Source organism: Triturus cristatus, chromosome 2_2, assembly GCF_964204655.1.
Source record: "Triturus cristatus chromosome 2_2, aTriCri1.1, whole genome shotgun sequence".
Classification (NCBI taxonomy): Eukaryota; Metazoa; Chordata; class Amphibia; order Caudata; family Salamandridae; genus Triturus; species Triturus cristatus.
The window spans coordinates 318090238-318109210 of record NC_140582.1 but is presented as its reverse complement, the minus strand read 5'-3'; the positions used below and the strand labels follow the sequence as shown (position 1 = coordinate 318109210).

General features: G+C 48.6%; 1 protein-coding gene across 1 annotated transcript in view; it reads right to left on the bottom strand.

The window, feature by feature from the left end:
• COL25A1 (collagen type XXV alpha 1 chain) overlaps positions 1 to 15501 on the bottom strand; it is an 898191-nt gene extending 882690 nt beyond the window's left edge. Inside the window, exons 1-2 of the mRNA XM_085641379.1 lie at positions 14921 to 15501; positions 12224 to 12296 (exon numbers count right to left, since the gene is read on the bottom strand). Of these exons, the coding sequence (XP_085497505.1) occupies positions 12224 to 12289 (66 nt within the window). The 5' untranslated portion in view covers positions 12290 to 12296; positions 14921 to 15501. The remainder of the gene's footprint in view (positions 1 to 12223; positions 12297 to 14920) is intronic.
• Positions 15502 to 18973: the final 3472 nt, after the last annotated feature.

Here is an 18973-nt window from a genome sequence, read left to right as displayed (position 1 = left end):
AGTAGCCCTTATGACCCGACTGCTAATTAAATAAACAAAAACAGAAAGGCCATGACAGGGCCGGCTTTAGCGCTGATGCGAAAGTCTTTTTTGGCGCCACACTAATAACCTCTTTCTCTGTAAATACCTTTACTACCACCTTCCAACAGTGCCCCTCATCCCTCCATGGCCCCCCTAGTGACCTCCTCCTCAGATTGCCTCACGCCACAAGTGCCCCTCATCTCCCCATACCCCCTCCCCCTCATGACCTCCTCCTTGGACTCCCTCACTGCCACCATCCACCAGTGCCCCTTATCTCTCTGTAGCCTCTCCCCCTCATGACCTCCTCCTCAGACTCCCTCACTACCACCCTCCACCAGTTCTCCTCATCTCACCCTAGCTCCCCCTCCACACCATGACCTCTTCCTCGGATTCCCTCACTGTCACCCAGGGCACAAGTCCTAAAAAAAGAAGTGGGGGGACGCTGACGTCACAACAGCAAGTGATGTCACGAAAGGTGGCTTGCACCATCAGACTAATTGCCTCCCCTCGCTCACCCCTTAGATGCCATTGCATCAGAGAAGCCAGTTCTGAATGAGCTCCGATGTCGCCCCAGAGAGGCCAAAGAGTAAATGTGTGGCTCCATTTGCTCCAGTAATCGAGCTCTCATTAAAATAAGCGAGGGGACGCCATCCCCCCGCCTGGTACCCCGACTCGAGCCCTGCAGTCACCCTCCACCAGTGCCCCTCATCGCTCCACAGCCCCTCCAACTACCTCCTCCTCAGATTCCCTCACTGCCACCCTCCACCAGTGCCCCTCATCACTCCGTTGCCCCTCCCTCATATGAATTTGTTGTTTAGCGCTACTCATATCAGTGTAGTGTGTCAGCACTTTACACCACGAACACATTATACAGAGACAATGAATCATACAAGTATGTAAATCAGTCTACAGAGAATGTCACATAAGCCAATGAGGATTACACGGTGTAAGAATCACAACTCATCCATACTGGTGGGCTATATATTTTGAGAGGGTTTGGTCTGGGGAAACACAACCTTAGGATTTAAAAGAGTATTCCATGGGGTCAGCTTTACTGATAAAAATGTATCTCTGCCCAAACATACTCATTTTAGCAACATTAGAATGATGAAAGACTGAGGAAGTTCTAACTATATCACAAAACAAAAAAACTATACCATTCATGTTTGTATGCAGCTCTTTGGTGACAGTTCATTGGTCACTGTCCTATGTTAGGATTGTAACTCTGAACTGCAAGTAACGCAAGGATCTCTGTAACAAAGGCAGTAACCCACTGAGCTTCCAAACAAAATACAGTTCATCTGCATTTAAAAACTACTAACAGACAAATTATTGCTCTCCAGCGGATCATTAATCACCAGCGTTATTGGGACATTTGTTATTGTCTTTGTCTGATTGTTGTTCTGCATCAGCCATGATAATGATAAAAACTGTTTAAATGAAGGGCACACGAAGTACGTGTCCTGCTGGGCCTGCGCATATTTTTGAAAGAAGTATAAATAGTCACACATTCTCTTACCTACTACTCCATTAGTCAAACTTTGTGTCACAGCCTGATGTGATAAGCAGCTGCAGGGGTCAGGAAAGGTGATTAGGAATAAACAAACTTCTTTTCTCCTGCGCTGCATAGAACGAATTATCCACGCAGCAGACTGACTCACTGCCCCAAGCCACAATCGGTCCTCACGAGAGTGCGTAGTGGTGAAGCGCGTGACACGTCACCGCTACGTTCTCATCGCGAGGGCCGGGCAAAAATGTAGCCCAGGGCCGTCATTGGTAGCGCTGGTGCGCGCTCCAAGATTGACGGCCCTGGAGCAGGCTGGGATGGGACCAACAAGTTACAACACGTAGCTCTTAATAATGCAAACAAGTGTACTCCCCAGACAAGGGTCCCTGGGTGAGCAGGCATTCATTGCTTGGAGGTTGAGGGGCAAGAATATATTTTTAAAATATGATACAAATGTCCCGTAATAAAGCGTTTGATATTAAATTGTGAATGTCTGACTCAGATGTGCTCACTTGAAAATCGTGAAGGTGGAACTTCTCCCTCCTTCAAGGTGACATTGGTGTGGTATCTGTGGAGGAGTCATCGACTAGTAATGTCTGTCTGTCTGTAACAGCGTCTAGAGCAGTGGCTTACAGAGTGTAACTACAAATGATTCAATCCCACCTTATAGCAAAAAACCTATATCAGAGAATGAACCAAGAAGGGTCAAGAAGTTGACAAATACGAAACAGAATGCTATTTTGCTGTGTTCATGATACAGCACCTCATGTCTGTAATTTAGTCACTATGAATTGCCATGTCACAATAAATTACATTCTACCCATTTAGTTAGAAATATGCACTTCAAAATTAACCAAGTGTACCATTGGCACAAGCAGGGTCTTGCAGATAAGTCATTGCACCACATTGGCTGCTCTAAAGGTTTGGCTCATTCGTTGCACGGAATCACACTCGATCATGTTTTTAAACAGGGCCACCCGGCTGCGCGGCCGCGCGCGCCGTTGCGGCCGCGGCGGACTTCATAATTTATTTAGTGACACTGTGTCCCTAAACAAATTATAAAGGCCGCCGCAGCCGCACGGACGCCGCCCTAAATATAGTGCCGCCTGGGGCGGTCCGCCCCCACCGCCCCCCCCTAGCTACGCGCCTGTGACGAGACTATCTCGTCATGGGCACAGAAGAGGTTAAAGGCACAACTTTCCTATAGAGGACTTTACTTTAAAAACCTAATGCATTCTGGGTCTTGTAGTCATAATTCAATTAAACTGAACCAATTAGAACAGTACATTGGAAAACAACAATTTGTAAATGGAAATCCAAGAACTGGACCCTGGGTCTGAATTATGCTTAGGGCCCTTATCTCGTGTCTCGCGCAGACTGGGCAGTGTGCCCGATTTACATTAAATAATACACCGTTCTCAATGTTGTGCACATACATGCCAATAGACCCGATTCAGGCGGACTGACGATTTTTCAAGCCAAAAATGGTTTTATTTTAGCTGTCTCCCACCTGAAATTGCATTTCCTACAATAGAAGTCAATGGGGAATTTTCATTCTCCCGATTTTTTATTTTAAATCTCCCAGGTCCCTGTCCTAAAATGTTGGCATGTATGGTTGTGCACCGTCAAGGGTATCCCCATGCACCCATGCAAATGAGGGAACACCCCACTGAGATTGTGCCAGTGCAAGATGTGCACCAGATGTGCACCAGCACGGTCCTCATTTTAAAAGGTTGTGAACAAAAATCTACAGCCTCCTCTAGAATTCTACAGTGCCCACTGGCCCTAGTGGGCACACAAATTGGCCCGTTGCACCCCCGGAGCACAGCTGTAATATAATCCATTGTTTCCCTGGGGAAATGGCGGCTGCTACTACACTTAACTACATTGTGCCCCAAAGCATATGGATGATTGCAGTTCCATATGTCTCAGATAAACGTGACACTCTTCACTGTACTCCAACGTTCCTTCTTCTGCCTTGGTGCGCGCGGGTCCGCACAGCTTGTAAACCCCCGTCAACCTTATAAACTGTACTGAAACTAGACATGAAAACCAATAACTCCAGCAGCTCACACTCGGTCGCCCGAGGGATTGCCTGCTTTGTTGACATACTTTTATAAAACACGCTACGTCGGAGAAAAAAAGCAGCTTCTGCCCTAAAGCATTCTACCGCCACGTGTGTTACTTGACTGGACAACATAAACACAAACATGGCTGATTGACCTCGTGACCCACGTGACCGGGGTACGTCTGCGCCTGGCCCCCAGGTAGGCCTGACGCAGGCACACGCATTAGCAGAGAGTCGCTTGGCAGGAGCGCGCGATGGGCCCCGAAAGCGCATGACTCGGTGCTCTCGGGGCCTGCCAGGGACTCGGGGAGTGACATGTCTGCTAGTGTCGTTGAAACAAACCGGGCTTGGTTTGCCAGAGTTTCCATTTCCTGGTACATGGCGACTGCTGTGACCTCTCGGAGACACGCAGCAAGCAAAGTCTGACGGTGAAGCTAGGGCGTGGCCGTGGAGAGAGAGTGTGAGGTAGAAATAGTAGGGACGTGTGTGTGAGAGACGAAAAGAGGTAGCGAGATGGGTCATCCGTTAAAAAGGGTCGCAGTCAGACATAAAAGAGCCCTGTGCACCAAAATTAAGGTGGCTTGCGTTAGCGAATCGGATCGCAAAAAAACACAAGTGTCCCACATTTGCAAATCGAGACAGTTTTGATCTTTTAAAGAGACACTGTGCAGGTGTTTTTCAGGGTATGGGAGACTGGATGCAATTATGCTCCTGCGGTCAAAGTTTAAGTTATCATCAGGGAAATCAACAGCAAACACCAGCCTGCCAGACCATAAATCAGGCCCACAAGCATCCAACAAGCATTGGCAAAGCCAATAGCTCATGAACATGCAAGAGTCATTGGATTTGTCTCTGGCCATGTTATACAGGAGTTTGGCTGCTGCCTAGCATGGCTAAAAGTTATTTTAAAAAGCACGATTGCACGGCCAGCTCTGGCTGAGTCATAATGCTATATTTTTCTTAGGGTAGGTGTGCAACACGGGTAATGGGACAGAGGGTGGTAGGGGCAACAGGGGCAGCACCAACCAATGGACAGGAAAAAAGTGCTATGACGTGGCCAGTGCTGGCACGACATAGCGCATTTTTCCTAATGGTAGGTGGGGTAAGGGACAACTCAGCCAACAGGATAGTGGGGGCTGAGAGGGAATAAGTAGCACTGACGACAGGAGGGAAGGGGCTGGGAGGGAAGAAGCAATTCGGACAATGAGAGGGAGAGGGAGGAAAGGGAAGAAGAATCATGAACAACTGGGGAAGGGAGGAACCAAGCAGCACTGATAATAAGAAGCAACAAGATGTGAAGAAGAAAGAAAAAGAAAAACATAGTACCGCAATTACAGCGCGATCAGCCTAAGTACACTAATCAAGGTGAAGCAATCAGTAGCTGGTCCATGCTCCACACGAAAAGGAGATGAAGTGAAGCTGGCGCATGCTGCCCAATGCTGCCCAATGACAGGGCAACAAGAAAGAGTGACAAAGAAGCACTGAATGGTAAGCAGTGTTTGGGGGGAAGGCCCTTGTAGAAAACAATAGCTCTTATGAGCGAGAGCACAATGCACTGCTGCCGGCAAGACCTAAATAGCAGCCCACACACTGCCAGGTCGCCCCATGGGCCAGTCTGACCCTGCTTACAAACTATGAGGGCATGTTCGGCAAACATTGTTGAATCAAATTGAGTGGAAAGAGATAGGGGGAGGTAGGGTCGCAGAGGGAACGAAAGGGAGAGACAGTAACAAGGAGAACGAAAGATTGAGAGAGAGAAGAAGACAGAAATAAAGCAAATAGATAACCAGAGACAGAGAGAGTAGGTGAATGATAGAGTGAGAAAGTGTGAAAGAGAGAGAGACAAAAAGGGAGATGATGAGAGACAGGTAGGGTGACAGTGATAACAAATTAGATAAAGGTGAGTGGAGGATGTGGAGGAAGTAAAGAAGAGTGTCTATGAACATGCAAATGAGAGCAAAGGGTGATAACATAAAATGTTACAGAAAGAAGGGGTAAAAGGAAAGGATCGAGAAAGGACCATGTAAAAAGGAAAGACAGGAGGAGGGGAAGGAATGACCTGAGATGGAATGAGGGGGTACAATGAAAATAGAAAGGGTGGGCAGGGGAGAGGATGGATGCTAAGGAAAATGGGGTCGGAGATGTTAAGTTGCAATAAAGACAAAAGGAGAAAAAACATAGAGAAGGCGCAGACATAGTGGAGAGCTGGGACAAGAGGGGCAGCTAAAGAGAAAAGTGTGCCGGTGCAGATAGATAAAGGAAGACAATGTGATAGAGGAAGAGAATGGAGTGAGAAACTGATGGAACTATGAGGGTGGTGAACAGAGAGTGAAGGGTGAAAGTGATAGAGAAAGAGGTAAGAGAAGGGAGTAGAAAGAGAGGGGGGAGAAATAGAAGAAATAAGGTATACAAAGCTGGCCAAAGAGATGGCAAGGTCAGAAAATTGCCAGAAATCAAGATATTAAAATAGAGAGAGAAAGGGAGAGAGGTTGAGGGCAGAGTTGAACTATGTATCTGTGGCAGCATATCAACAGATCAATGAGTGCAGCAGAGAGTACGTTCTGCGTGGTATGACAGGCTGTGTGTGCAGCACGCGCATTGAGGGCTCCATCTCTTGCTCCCTCCTCCGATGGCGTACGTCTGCGTACACGTTCTTAAAGCTATAAACTCGATGCACGGACATTTCGTGCACTCATGCAATTCAAATGCCAATAAAAGCAGCGGTACGTCGTCTGTAAACCGTCCGGCTGCGATGATGAGCTTGCCGCCAACAGCTGCAGACCTGAAAGGCAGTCATTTGATACTGCGCCCCCTGCCGGCCGTCCACCCTCATGGCACCAAGTTGGAAACGCGCAGAGTATGGATAGGAATGGAACACAGTTGCATACACATTAATCAGTGCTTGTTTGTACCGTTGTTGATTCTTGTGTGATAGGGAAAAGTAAACAGAAACACGCATCCATTAGTGCAAAGGAATACTAAAGATTGTGAAAGTGCTAAAAATGTATGACACAACTTTCCCTCAAAAATCATTTGCTGTTGAATAAACGGTTTTGACAATGAAAAATATTTCTGTCTTACGTTTTAAATGGACCTTTCTCTCTAACAGTCAAAGACTCATTTTCCAGCTGTACTACTCTATGCATTTCCACTGTGTGATTTTAGTCTATTTTTACCATGCACAACTGGATTTCCAGTGCTGTCCCGCGCTACTGTGCCTGTACTCAACAACAAACTGTGGTTGAGTTCAGCAGTGGTTACAGCCTACCTTTCACCACTACCTGCAGTGCATTTGTATGTTTCTTGCACACCACCAATGATACTTTGGTAGCACACTGTTTGATGTCTTTAGTTTTACAGTCTCAGATCTGCCACTGCATGTCCAGCTATCTAGCTTGTACTTTCTCAAAGCGCTTAGAAGTGGCTGGGCAGAAATACTGGTGCTAAACAACACATGTAAAATACAGACATGCATACAGTAAAACTGATACTTGCACAGGCAGAAAGAAAAGCAACGCTCTAAATGTTGCCTGTCCTCTAAATCAAGCGTATGGGTTGAGTTCTAACTGATAAAGCCACCAACAACCAGGACCTTAACAACAAAAAATAACAAAACATGGGTATACGTTCTTTTCTGGCAGCTCAAAAACATTGCTCATTTTCAGAACTGACAGGAACATGTCAGTAGCACTGCGTGCGAATGGTCCCCTACAAGGAAACTTTAGGGGAGGTACTGTTCCTTTAAAGATAAATAGATGTGTAGGAATGTGTACCGGCACAGCAAAGGGGCAGACCACCCCCTGTAAGCCAGCGTTCACTCTGAACACACATACCCAAACTATGGCCTTTCATATCCACTAACACAGAGGAGCACACCAACCCCTTGTAATTGCTTATTTCACGCAAAAGTGCACATGCCGGGATTATTATTCTGTACCATGGATCTGGGTATCTGGAAAGATTGGCCTGATGGAGAGTTGAATGGCACCACAAAATTTTGCAATTTGTGATGGATGTGATAAAATATCCTTAAAAATAGCATGCGGGTCGCTGAAGCACCTACCCGCCCGAATGGCATGCCACACTGTGTTTGGGTTACAGTGTGGTGTCTTTATGGGCCATATTTTTCTGTTGGCCCGTGGCATTTAATGGCGTGATGGATGATGCGCAGAAGAGACAGACATGCAGGTTAGAATTGTTTTGGTCTGGTGGCACGGATTGGCTCTGCAGATTCTTAGAAGTTGTACTTTTCTATCCGGCATTTCTACGTTGGTTACACCAAAGGGGTGCCCACTTTTTTAGGTCTCGCCTGACCCAGCGCATGCGCTGGTCTGGCGAGACTTATTGAGAGGGCTCCAAAAAGTGCTACCAGGCCAGCCTAGAGCTACAGTGCATATGCGCGGGCGTGCGCGCCGCGCTTTACCACGATTACTTTCACTTTTGCGGCCGCTTTGATGTTTGATCGCGATTGCGATCACTTTCGAGGCCGCACGGCCGCTTGGCATAGCCAATAGGTCTCGCTTTTGGGACCTTATAAGTATTTAGTTATGCAACTGTTGCATGGCTAAACACTTATAAGGTCCCAAAGGCGAGACCTATTCGCTATGCCAATGCTTGTTTTCTTTATTTTGCAGTTTTATATAGCACAAGCTGAACCTGAAGGTATTAGATTGCTTTACATGAGCACCAGTTACATTACAGAAGGCCACATTCATTTTTTAGGCACGGGGAGATTAAGTGATTTGCCCAGAATCACAGGATGTTGAGCCGACGCCAAGACTTTAACCTGGTTCCCCAGTTCCAAAGTCAGCAATTCTGACTGTAACACAACCTCATTACAGGAGGGAAGAAGGATGGAGGTCTGCATGAATGACGCAAACTGCTGTCATCACCTCCACAATACTAAGCCTAAAATCCTATATCCATTTGGGTCATTATCATCCTTTCCAAAGTGCATAACTCAGAAAAGGAAGTCAATACCTACCATGAAAGTACCACACCGGGTGGTATCCATATTTATTATACACAGCAATATCAGTATTTACAGAGAAAGAATTGCCTTCCAAAATAACGTGCAGCTCATAGTGAGACCAGTGGTGTTGCTAAAGAGGGGTGGGGGTGGGGGGGGGACAGACAGACACCGTGTCCCGGCTCTATTTGACTTGTCCCCCAAAGCCTCACAGCTGTTGAATGTATACAGAGGGAGGTTTTAGCTCAATTCCTGAAGAATTTCCTAGGCAAAGCAAATGAAGCTTTTGGGATTTTATCTCAAGCACGTTTTATTAGTCCACAATTCTGCATCTTAACCCGATATCTCCTTGGTACAATTCACTTTGTGGTGGTGCACCCTATGCCTGGCCATTGTTTAAAGGAAATAAACTGTGTCCATGTGGTGGAGAGTAGGCTCAAAGCACTTTTCATCTAGCCTTTTTCTGTAAGTTTTATAAATCGTCAGAAACTCGCTTTTTAAAACAATCTGTAATGCATTTTAAACAGTGAAGGCCTGCTCTTTCACAGCGGCAATCTCTGCCATCCATTCCTATATGTTCTGCTGTGCTACGTTTTATAAACTATGCTGCAAGGATTAGGAAATCCTTACTGGGTATGCATGCTAATTGTAGTTCATTTTATATTTCGAACTATTTTTGTATTTTTCTATGTTATCTTTTAATGTTATGGAATATTAAACAAATAAAGAGTCTTTGATTTTGCATAAGGAGGTAACAGAGAAAATAAACAGACACTGCATCTTGCCACACACATGTATATGTCCATTTAGCTTTCACAGGAGCCTACATGTGTGCTTAAAATGTTTAAAACCGATTTTCTGTGTATACACATATAGATAAAGACAGTGCTTGAAATGTAAAAAATAGAAGTACAGCTACTCCGTACCAGAGTACCTGCTTATTTCTAAGAAGTACCAGTACTTTCCAATTAAAAGTATTACGTCACTCTTGAGAAGTGCCGGTACTCTCCCTCTCAAAATAGAAAAGTGCTGGTACTCAGTAATGGACAGTACTTGCCCGGACAGTCCTGGCCCATTGAAAGCACTGGATAAAGATACATATACACATCAAAACATATCGATCTATCCACCCACTCATCCATCCATGCATCCATCCATCCATCCATCCATCCATCCATCCATCCATCCATCCATCCATCCATCCATCCATCCATCCATCCATCCATCCATCTATCTATCTATCTATCTATCTATCTATGTATCTATCTATCTATCTATCTATCTATCTATCTATCTATCTATCTATCTATCTATCTATCTATCTATCTATCTATCTATCTATCCTGTCTATCTGCACATGCATGCACACACTCTACACATTACCAACCACTGCTACATCAGGCCTATGGATAGCACTCTGTAGGAGTGAGAACAGCTGCTCACGACCAGTCAGTTCCTTTACCGACTTCGGCTTCACTGTTTCGTGGGACCTCCGCTGCCATGGTTGGATCAGAACCAAACTTCTGTTATCGCATTCCTCCCAAACCCCACACAAACACGCCAGGCACTGTGCCCATGATGAGCAGGCAGTAGGGTGCAGGGATCATAAGCCAACTTACACGTGCACAGGCCTGGTGCATCGCATCACCTGAACATCACACAGTCCAGTAGATTCAGGAATATCTGGTGCTAGTGGCCTTTTTAAGAGACTGAAAATAACATTCTTGGTCTCAACTCTGACCCAGTGGTACTTCACGAGTAATTGACCCACCAAACGTCCTTTGTATTGCTTTGAAATTCACACTTATGCCAATTAGAAACATCACGGAGCATGCAAAATTTTAACAGTGAAGCTTTGTGTATGTGATAAATTTGCATCTTCGCGAAGTGCGTCACCTTGAGACAACTTCCTCTGCAGGTGAAAAATTATGCAAAAAAGTTTTTGCACAAGAAATTGTATGCAAAAACTTTTTAGGTGTTTAGGTGAGAGCATTCTGCTATTAAAGACTAGGTTTTTGTAGCGGTGTTTTATGCAAGCTCTACTTTTAGCGAATTTTCCTTTGCAAATATTTTTGCTAAATTTTGCAACCTTCAGTGAATTTCTGAAGCTCGCGAAGTTCTGACACAAAACTTTGCAAAGTTTGCAAAGAATAACCTTCAGTAATTTGCAGCTACTCTCCTCGCCTCCCCTGCACCCCTCTGGTGAACTTCTCAAGATAGGAATAATAGGCCTAGTTTGTGGGTGTGCTAGCCTAGCTGTAGTGCATGTGCTTACTTCAGTGGGACAGAGGCCCCGCTACCAGACACATCTTTATGCTGTAGATGGCAACGATGATCAACACGTTTCGGCTGGGTACGACTGCTGCCCTCTCCCAGCCAAAGTCATGCGTGAGACCTACAGCTGAGCTGCGGCAACATATTACACAACTTATAGCTAGTTTCCAGCAATTTAACATACAGCTAATACTTCCTTCTAGCAATGTACCCTACAAGTGCAGCTAGGGTCTAAGCTAGTACCCCACAAGTACAGCTAGGGTCTAGACTAGTAGCCCACAAGTACAGCTAGGGTCTAGACTAGTAGCCCACAAGTACAGCTAGGGTCTAGACTAGTACCCCACAAGTACAGCTAGGGTCTGGACTAGTACCCCACACGTAAAGCTAGGATTTAGACTAGTACCCCACAAGTACAACTAGGGTCTAGACTAGTACCCCACAAGTACAGCTAGGGTCTAGACTAGTAGCCCACAAGTACATCTAGGGTCTAGACTCGTACCCCACAAGTACAGCTAGGGTCTAGACTCGTACCCCACAAGTACAGCTAGGGTCTAGACTAGTACCCCACAAGTAAAGCTAGGGTTTAGACTAGTACCCCACAAGTACAAATAGGGTCTAGACTAGTACCCCACAAGTAAAGCTAGGGTTTAGACTAGTACCCCACAAGTACAACTAGGGTCTAGACTAGTACCCCACAAGTACAGCTAGGGTCTAGACTCGTACCCCACAAGTACAGCTAGGGTCTAGACTAGTACCCCACAAGTCGATCTGCGCTATAATTAGACCACAAAAATACAGTCAGGCTCCAGCAGAAACCTTACAACCGCAGCTAGGTTGCAGGTAGGACCAGTAGTATTCAGCCTGAACTGATGCTCCGACTTTCATGGGGCCCTTCTTTTGTGACTTCTTTTCACCTAGTTTCCAGCACGTGTGCTTCAAAGTTGCAAATATGTACATGTAAAATGAATTCAAGAAGAGGTGCCAATAAACAATTTACACCCATTCCCCCATTGCTTCTGCATGCTTGTAATTAGTGTAAACATCCATCTTTAGTCAGAAACTTTCGAAGGCACTATTTTATTAATGTGTCCCTTCGCCTTCAGACCTGCTCGTGGTTAGAGCCTTAGCGGACGTTAAAAGTTAGCAAAGACGTGCTGGGGACAAACAATACGTTTTTAGCCGCATCTGACCAGCATGAAGTCGCAGAAAGCTACCAAATGTCACAAGGCCGTGGCGGCATACCATGTTCTGAGCTCAAATGGCCCAAAAGTCCAGCCAAAGATACTGCGGGCGGGGGGCAGTGGGAACGGAGGGGGGGGGGGGCGGCTACAGCGCTGTCACCTAGAGTGCAGCACCGAGTATTCGGTCATCGCCGAGCGCCTACCTGCCGAGCAGTTGCACTCCATGGAGACTTCTCTGGCGATCCGCACTTTAGCCACGTGATCTTCATACGTCCTCTGTAAGAAAATAATGTCCGTTTGTTTGTTTTACTTGAATGGAATGAGTGTTTTTATACATGGAATTTTATACCACAGTACTGCATGCACAGCATGGAGCTTATTTTGTGCTGCAGTGTCAACCCATCACTTTCAGGTGCAGTAGTTTAAAGCAGCTATTGTGGCCGTCGAGATGGCGTATATAGCTTGACACCACAAGCGGAAGGTTATTTGGGCGCTTGCAGACTCCGTGGAACAGTTACTCTCTATTGGTCCACAGATCTTTTCAGATCCGCCCCTCCACGCCTCGCCTGGCCCCCCACAAAATCTAGAAAGTAATGGAATACGAGCACAGAGGGTAATGGCAATCATTTGCCCAGGATCACACCATTTGTGGCAAGCGAGGATCGGAACTTCGGGTGCAAATCAGCAATTTAACCAGATGACCTAGGGCCATACCGTCTCCCTTGGCTCTTCATGCTACACGAATGCCTGCCTATGAAATTAGTGTTACGGAGCCGATATTCCATTTCGCCCTGTAAAGGGTACAGAGGCCTATAGGTAGAACCATGCCATTATTCTAAATAAAATGTGATGGTATGCACTCATCTACGTGTATAGGTTACAACACATTTTCCACACATACCTATTAATCAGGCGCTTTTAATGAGTATTGTATAGACTTATACTGTATGACCAAAAATACATTTGTTTCAACAACTAAAATAAAAATATAGCGCCAATGAAGGATCCGCAACCAGTGCAAAAAAAGTTATTGGCGCTTTAAACCTTCCTCGTGGATGGTGGTGGGAGGCGTTTTAAAAACATCTTCCTTGTGATGAAAAATGAATGGGGAGGCAGATTTACCAGTGGGTATCGTAGACGGCTGGCAGGGTGTGCACGATACTCGGTGTGTGGCAGTGCCAACCTGCCAGGCGGACAGGCAGCTCCCAAGAGGGGCTCGGGGGCAGCAGAGTGCGCCTCACACAGTTTCATATTTTATACATGAAGGTCAAACGCTCCGGCGGAGCTGTCAGCAGCTGCTGCCGAGCCGGGAGCACCGAGGGCAGGCGTGCAGGGGGGCGGACCAGCGACTGGCAACCCGGGGGTAGGGCAGCCAGCGAAGGCATGCGGTGCAGGGTTCCATGGCCCCGAGCGTGGACTACAGGAGGCTCGAGGGAAGTCGGGGATACAGGACAGGAGGACTGCAGAAGTCTGCCGGCATGCTTAAGAGCCCCTGTGGGGTAGGAGAGGGTCGTGTGGCAGGACCAGGTGGAGGAAGGACCTGCGGGAACCATTGGCAGGGTGGCATCAGTCCTTGGGCAAGCGCCTGCGGGTAGGGTCCGGCAGTGGGTAGGACCGGGGACTCTTGAAAGGATTGAGGGACGGGGGTCCAGAAACAGGGCTATACAGGGTCTGAGGTGGGAGCAGGAACCCCGGGAGGACAGTGGCCCTTGCGCTAGTGCCTGCGGGGTAGGGTCCGGCAGTCAGACCGCAGGACTGGGCATGCCCTGGAGCAGAGCTGATGCTTGGCTCTGGGGATGACACCATGGGACTCTTGGAGGGGAGGGAGACAGAAACATATGAGGGCAGGAGCGAGAAAGTAGGACGGCGGAGGGCCGTGGTGGCGGCTGGATCCCTAGCGGGACGAGGGGAGCCTGGACCCCAGCAGTGCAGGGGGGTGCCCGCTCGACAGCAGCCGAGAGGACAGGATCATGGTCAGAAACTGGAACAACCAGGTCACGGAGTATAACAGGGTCTAAGGAATGAGGGCGGTGGAGCATGGCAGAGGGTCTGGGGTTTGGGGGGGGGGGAGGAGACGGGGTTGCGGACAGTCGCAGGAGACGGTAAAGCGGTACGTCTGGGTAGGGACAAGAGAGCAGAACTCTGAGGCAGGAAAGCACTAGCCACTGAAGCAGTAGAGAAGACCCACGCGTGACGTAGATGGGTGATGGGGGAATCAAGGGTCCTGGGTAGAAGATAACGAACTGGGGGGAGAGGGCAGGCCAGGTGGCAGTACAGTATGGGCATGCTGCGCAGTGGCAGGAATGGTGGCGGGTGCCAGGCTTCTGAAGGAGGGCGCAGCGGAGAGCTGTGCCCACGCAGAGCGAAGCCAGCAGCAGCAGCACTGGGTTAAGTACCCTCATGTCCCTGTGTGCTGCAGCGAGCACCCCGCGGCGTGCCCATGGGCGCCGAAGATAGATACAAACCCGCAGATGCTGGTTGGTGCCAATGCGTGCCATTAACGCGTTATCCTGTTTATTATTGACAGACTAATATGAAAAGAAGATGAATGCGGTGCTCTCGTTCTCATGATGCGTTTTATTATTTTATGTACCATCGGGATTATAGCTAGCAGCAGTGCAACAGGTGCAGTGGCACCGGCGCCAACGGCTGCGAGGGGCTCACTGGACCTCAGTTGTAGCTCCCTTACTTCCAATCGATGCTGTAGGGGACTGGGTGGAGTGGGGGTCTTTCCCTGTAGACATGCTACCCTTCCTGGACCACTTCAAGCCAACTAGTCTGGTAATACTATAGACTTGCCCCTTATAATGTTCCGTAATTCCCCCAAAAGTGCCTTTGAGTTTGAAACGTACCCCATGCGTGCCCCGTGTGTGGGGCCCGCGCCCCTGTCCCGCACTCACCTGTGCCAGCAGGCGCTCCACGTGCTCCCGCACCATCTCCCTCAGCTGCACCCCCGGCTCCCAGCGCTCCCCCAGCGGCGGGGCAGAAGCCAGCAGGCGCCCGGTGCTGAAACTCAGGTAGAGGCACCCGGCCAGGCAGGCCAGGCACAAGCAGCAAGAGGCCAGTAGCGCTCCGGCTGCGGACGGCGGGGGGCAGGAGGGTCCGCGCGTCGGAGGTGCCTTCCCGGACACCCCACCGCCCTCCGCGGCCGCCAACAACAGCATCCCCCGATGGGTAGGGCGGCTCGGATGGTGAACGCGCTCCCGGTAGCTCCTGAGCCGGGTTCGCGGATCCCCTGATGGGACTGGAAGAGGAAAAGGCGTAAAAGGATAATCCGGGGTCAGCAGGACCCTATGAGAGCAGCCGCAGCGAGTCTCGGGAGCGCAGAGGGTGGCGGCGGTATTAGCGCCTGTCCTAGGCGGTATTATTAGCGCGGGTCCCGGCACTTGTTGCACCCTCTGGCTCCTACGGCGCGCCCAGCGGTAGTAGCAGCAGCAGCGTCGCGAGGAGGCGCCCGTCCGGCAGAGATCCCTCAAAGAGTGGCTGCTCGCTCCGCTCACTCACTGGAGAGTGCCTGCGCAGCCCCCTCCCCCGGCTTAAATATCCCCCTCTGCCTCCTGCCGGCGCTCCCGTCCCCCTCCGGAGAACCTTCTGTGCACCTTGACTGGGGCAGCGGGGCAGTGAGAACAGCGGCCTCTGTCCTCTCCCCCAAACACCCCCACACTCTGTTCCCCCTCAGCTGAGCGTCAAGGGGCTGCGAGTAAACACCAAACCCCTGCTCATGCTGCCCACTGTACAACGTGCCTCCGTGCCAAGCTCCCTGGGCACTGCCTTGAATTATTTGCCCGGGCGCTGCCCTATAATTAGGGCTCCCTGTTTTATGTTATTAATTTTTGGGGCATCTCATTGTCCACGTTCATTTTGTGTTTTGAGAATACACCGAGTTGCAAAATAGCACATTTACACATTTATTTACCTGATGGGCATGAACTCAAACTTTGATGCCTGTCGCGTATTAGCAATTGAAGCAGCCAAATATAACAAACAATTACACCCATATGTTATTGCCATTACCCGAAACGCTTCAACCCCAGCCCCCAAGTTGCGCATCACTTTAAGAGTCCCTCTGAAATATTCCAGGAGACGCCATGAGATGGCCACTCTGTGCCCCTTTGACCTCAGCTGCTAACATCTTTATTATCTCACATCATGTAATTCACGGAGTCTCTTTTCAAGTGACCTCGGACTCACCGAGGAAGAAGGCACACAGCCTACCTTCTCTCATCCCCAACTTTTAGCAAAAACGCTCAACAAGCGGAGTCGAATTCAGTGACATCTCGAAAACACCGCAGTTCAAGCCTCGCCTGGGGTGTCTTTTCCTAAACCCGGGAATAAGGAGAGCGAACCGCACCATCCCGGAATATCCTCTGTTTTTATGAATGACAGCCGCTCCGATTCTGTCACGTCAACCTGACTGACGTGTTACGCCCGGAGAGAAAGTCCACACTGAGGCGTGAGATTCGTTCCGAGTGATCACGTTTTCACACCATTCAAACTGCACTTCCACATCCTCCCACTCCTTTCTACTTTGCCTTCTGTTATTTTCTGGTAATTTTTCATAAACGACATATTATGTGTCAGGAAATCCCATTTGTGCAGCAACACTTCTGAGAGGTGCTCGTGGCATTTTGCGAGCTGCAGAAGAATCCGAGTATGACGTTTCTCCGAGGCCTTTTCTGCGGGCATTAAGCCATTAACACATTCTTTCATTGCGTCACTTCCATTTGTCGGAGCTGAGCCTTATACCCGAGGTTTGGAGAGGGGGTGTGGCCTACCTTAGAACCTACAGAAGGAGGTTCGAACCCCAGCCTCAACTCAACATTCTGTGATTCCAGGCAAATCACTTAATCTGCCCTGTCGAAAAAATGAATACATGTAACCCTGTCTGGTTCTGTTGTAAATCTTGATCTTGCCCATGGGCCAGTTTCTGCCCAAAATATATATGCAAAACCCAAGCATCACATGGAAGGATGATGGGTTTATTAAGCGGTTTGACTCCTTTTCTCAACACTTCTCTATGTACATTGAACTGCTCAGCCATTTAGTTCCTGTGCATGTAAAGGGGGAAGCTTCATGAACTGCAGGCAGGCCAGTAATTGAGATCTATGCGTGACATCTCTTTCGTAATTAATACAACTTTTGCACACTTCTAGTGCAGCCCCACATTGAACACACCCTTTTGTTGACTTATCCCCGCTATTTCAGTTGTTGCTTTTTAAAAGCTTGTTTATGTTTTTTAACAGCAATAAGGTTATTTGCAAGCGTTTTTAGGGGAAAGATGGGTGCCGAATGTTACAGTAGCTATGCAGGAAGAACAGAAACAAGCATTGGCAAAGCCATAGGCCTCGCCTATACAAGAACTATTGGCTTTGGCAATGTGTTTTAGCCATGTTGTACACCAGTGTGGCTGCTGTTCCGCATTGCTAAACATTAATGGTGTGGAGTGGAGTGGGGAGAGTAGTGTCGTATACTGGGTTTGGTGGAATAGAGTGTGCTAGAGTGGAGAAGGGGGTGTAGCGTGTCATAGAGTTGAGTAGAAGGGAGTAGAGTTCAGTTGTTCAGTGGCAGAGAGTGTCATAGAGTGGGGTGGCATAGAATGGAGTGGTGCAGACTGCAGAGGGGTGAAATAAGGGGGAGTGGGTTGGAGTGGATTGATGTAGTGGGGTGCATTGGATTGAAGTAGATTGGGGTGGATTGGGCTGAGGTAGAGTGGGTTGGTTTGAGTGGAGTGGGGTGGTTAGGAGTGGGTGGACTGGAAGCAGTTGACTGGATTGGAGTGGGGATGGATTGAAATGGGATGAGGTGGATTGGATGGGGAAGGATTTGACTGGGGTGGATTAGATTGGTTTTGGGTAGGGTGGATTGGATTAGTGTAGGATGGTTTGGAGTGGGGTGAATTAGAGTGGAGTGGGTGGTGGATTGGAATGGGGTGGATTGGGGTGAGGGGGATTGGATTGGAGTGGGTTGGGGTAGATTTGAGTGTGGTGAGCTTGATGGATTGGATTGAGTGGGGTGGACCGAACTGGAGTGGGATGGATTGGAATGGGGTAGAATGGGGTGGATTGGAATAGAGTGGGATGAGGTGGATTGGACTGCAGTGGAGTTGGATGGAGAGGGGTGAAATAAGGTGGAGTGGGTTGGGGTGGATTGAGGTAATGGGGTGCATTGGAGTGGAGTAGATTGGGGTGGATTGGACTGGGTAGAGTGGGTTGTATTGAGTGGAGTAGGGTGGATTGGAGTGGGGTGGACTGGATGGGGTGCATTAGACTGGAGTAAGGTGGAGTGAAATGGAGTGGGATGGGTTGGATTGGTGTGGGGTGGACTGCAGTGGGATGGATTGGAGTGGGTGTATTAGACTGGAGTGGGGTGGAATGGAGTGAGGCAGAATGGGGTGGGGTGAATTGGAGTGAGGTGAATTGGACTGGCATGGGGTGGATTGGAATAGATTGGAGTGGGGTGGATTGGATTGGAGTGAGGTGGATTGGACTGAGTATGTTGGATTGGACTGGGGTGGATTGGATTGAGATGGATTGGACTGGGGTGGGGGGACTGGATTGGGGTGGGGTGGGGTGGATTGGATTGAGGTGGATTGGATTGGGGTGGGGTGGATTGGAGTAGGCTGGGGTAGGTTAGTGGGGATTGGAGTGGGGTAGATTGGATTTGGCTAGATTGGGTGGATTGGTTTGGGGCGGGGTGGATTGGAGTAGGGTGGGGAAGGGTAGGGGGGATTGGAGTGGGTTAGATTGGATTTGGTTAGATTGTTTTGGATTGGAGTGGGGTAGATTGGAGTGGGGCAGATTGGAGTTGGGCAGATTTTATTGGATATTAGATTGGAGTGGGGCAGAATGGAGTGGGGCAGATTGAAGTGGGCAATCATTAGGTCTCGGCTAGCGATGGCTGCGCTTGCGCAGTCTCGCTCGCGAGATTTTATGACTTTAAGAAGAGGGGCTTGC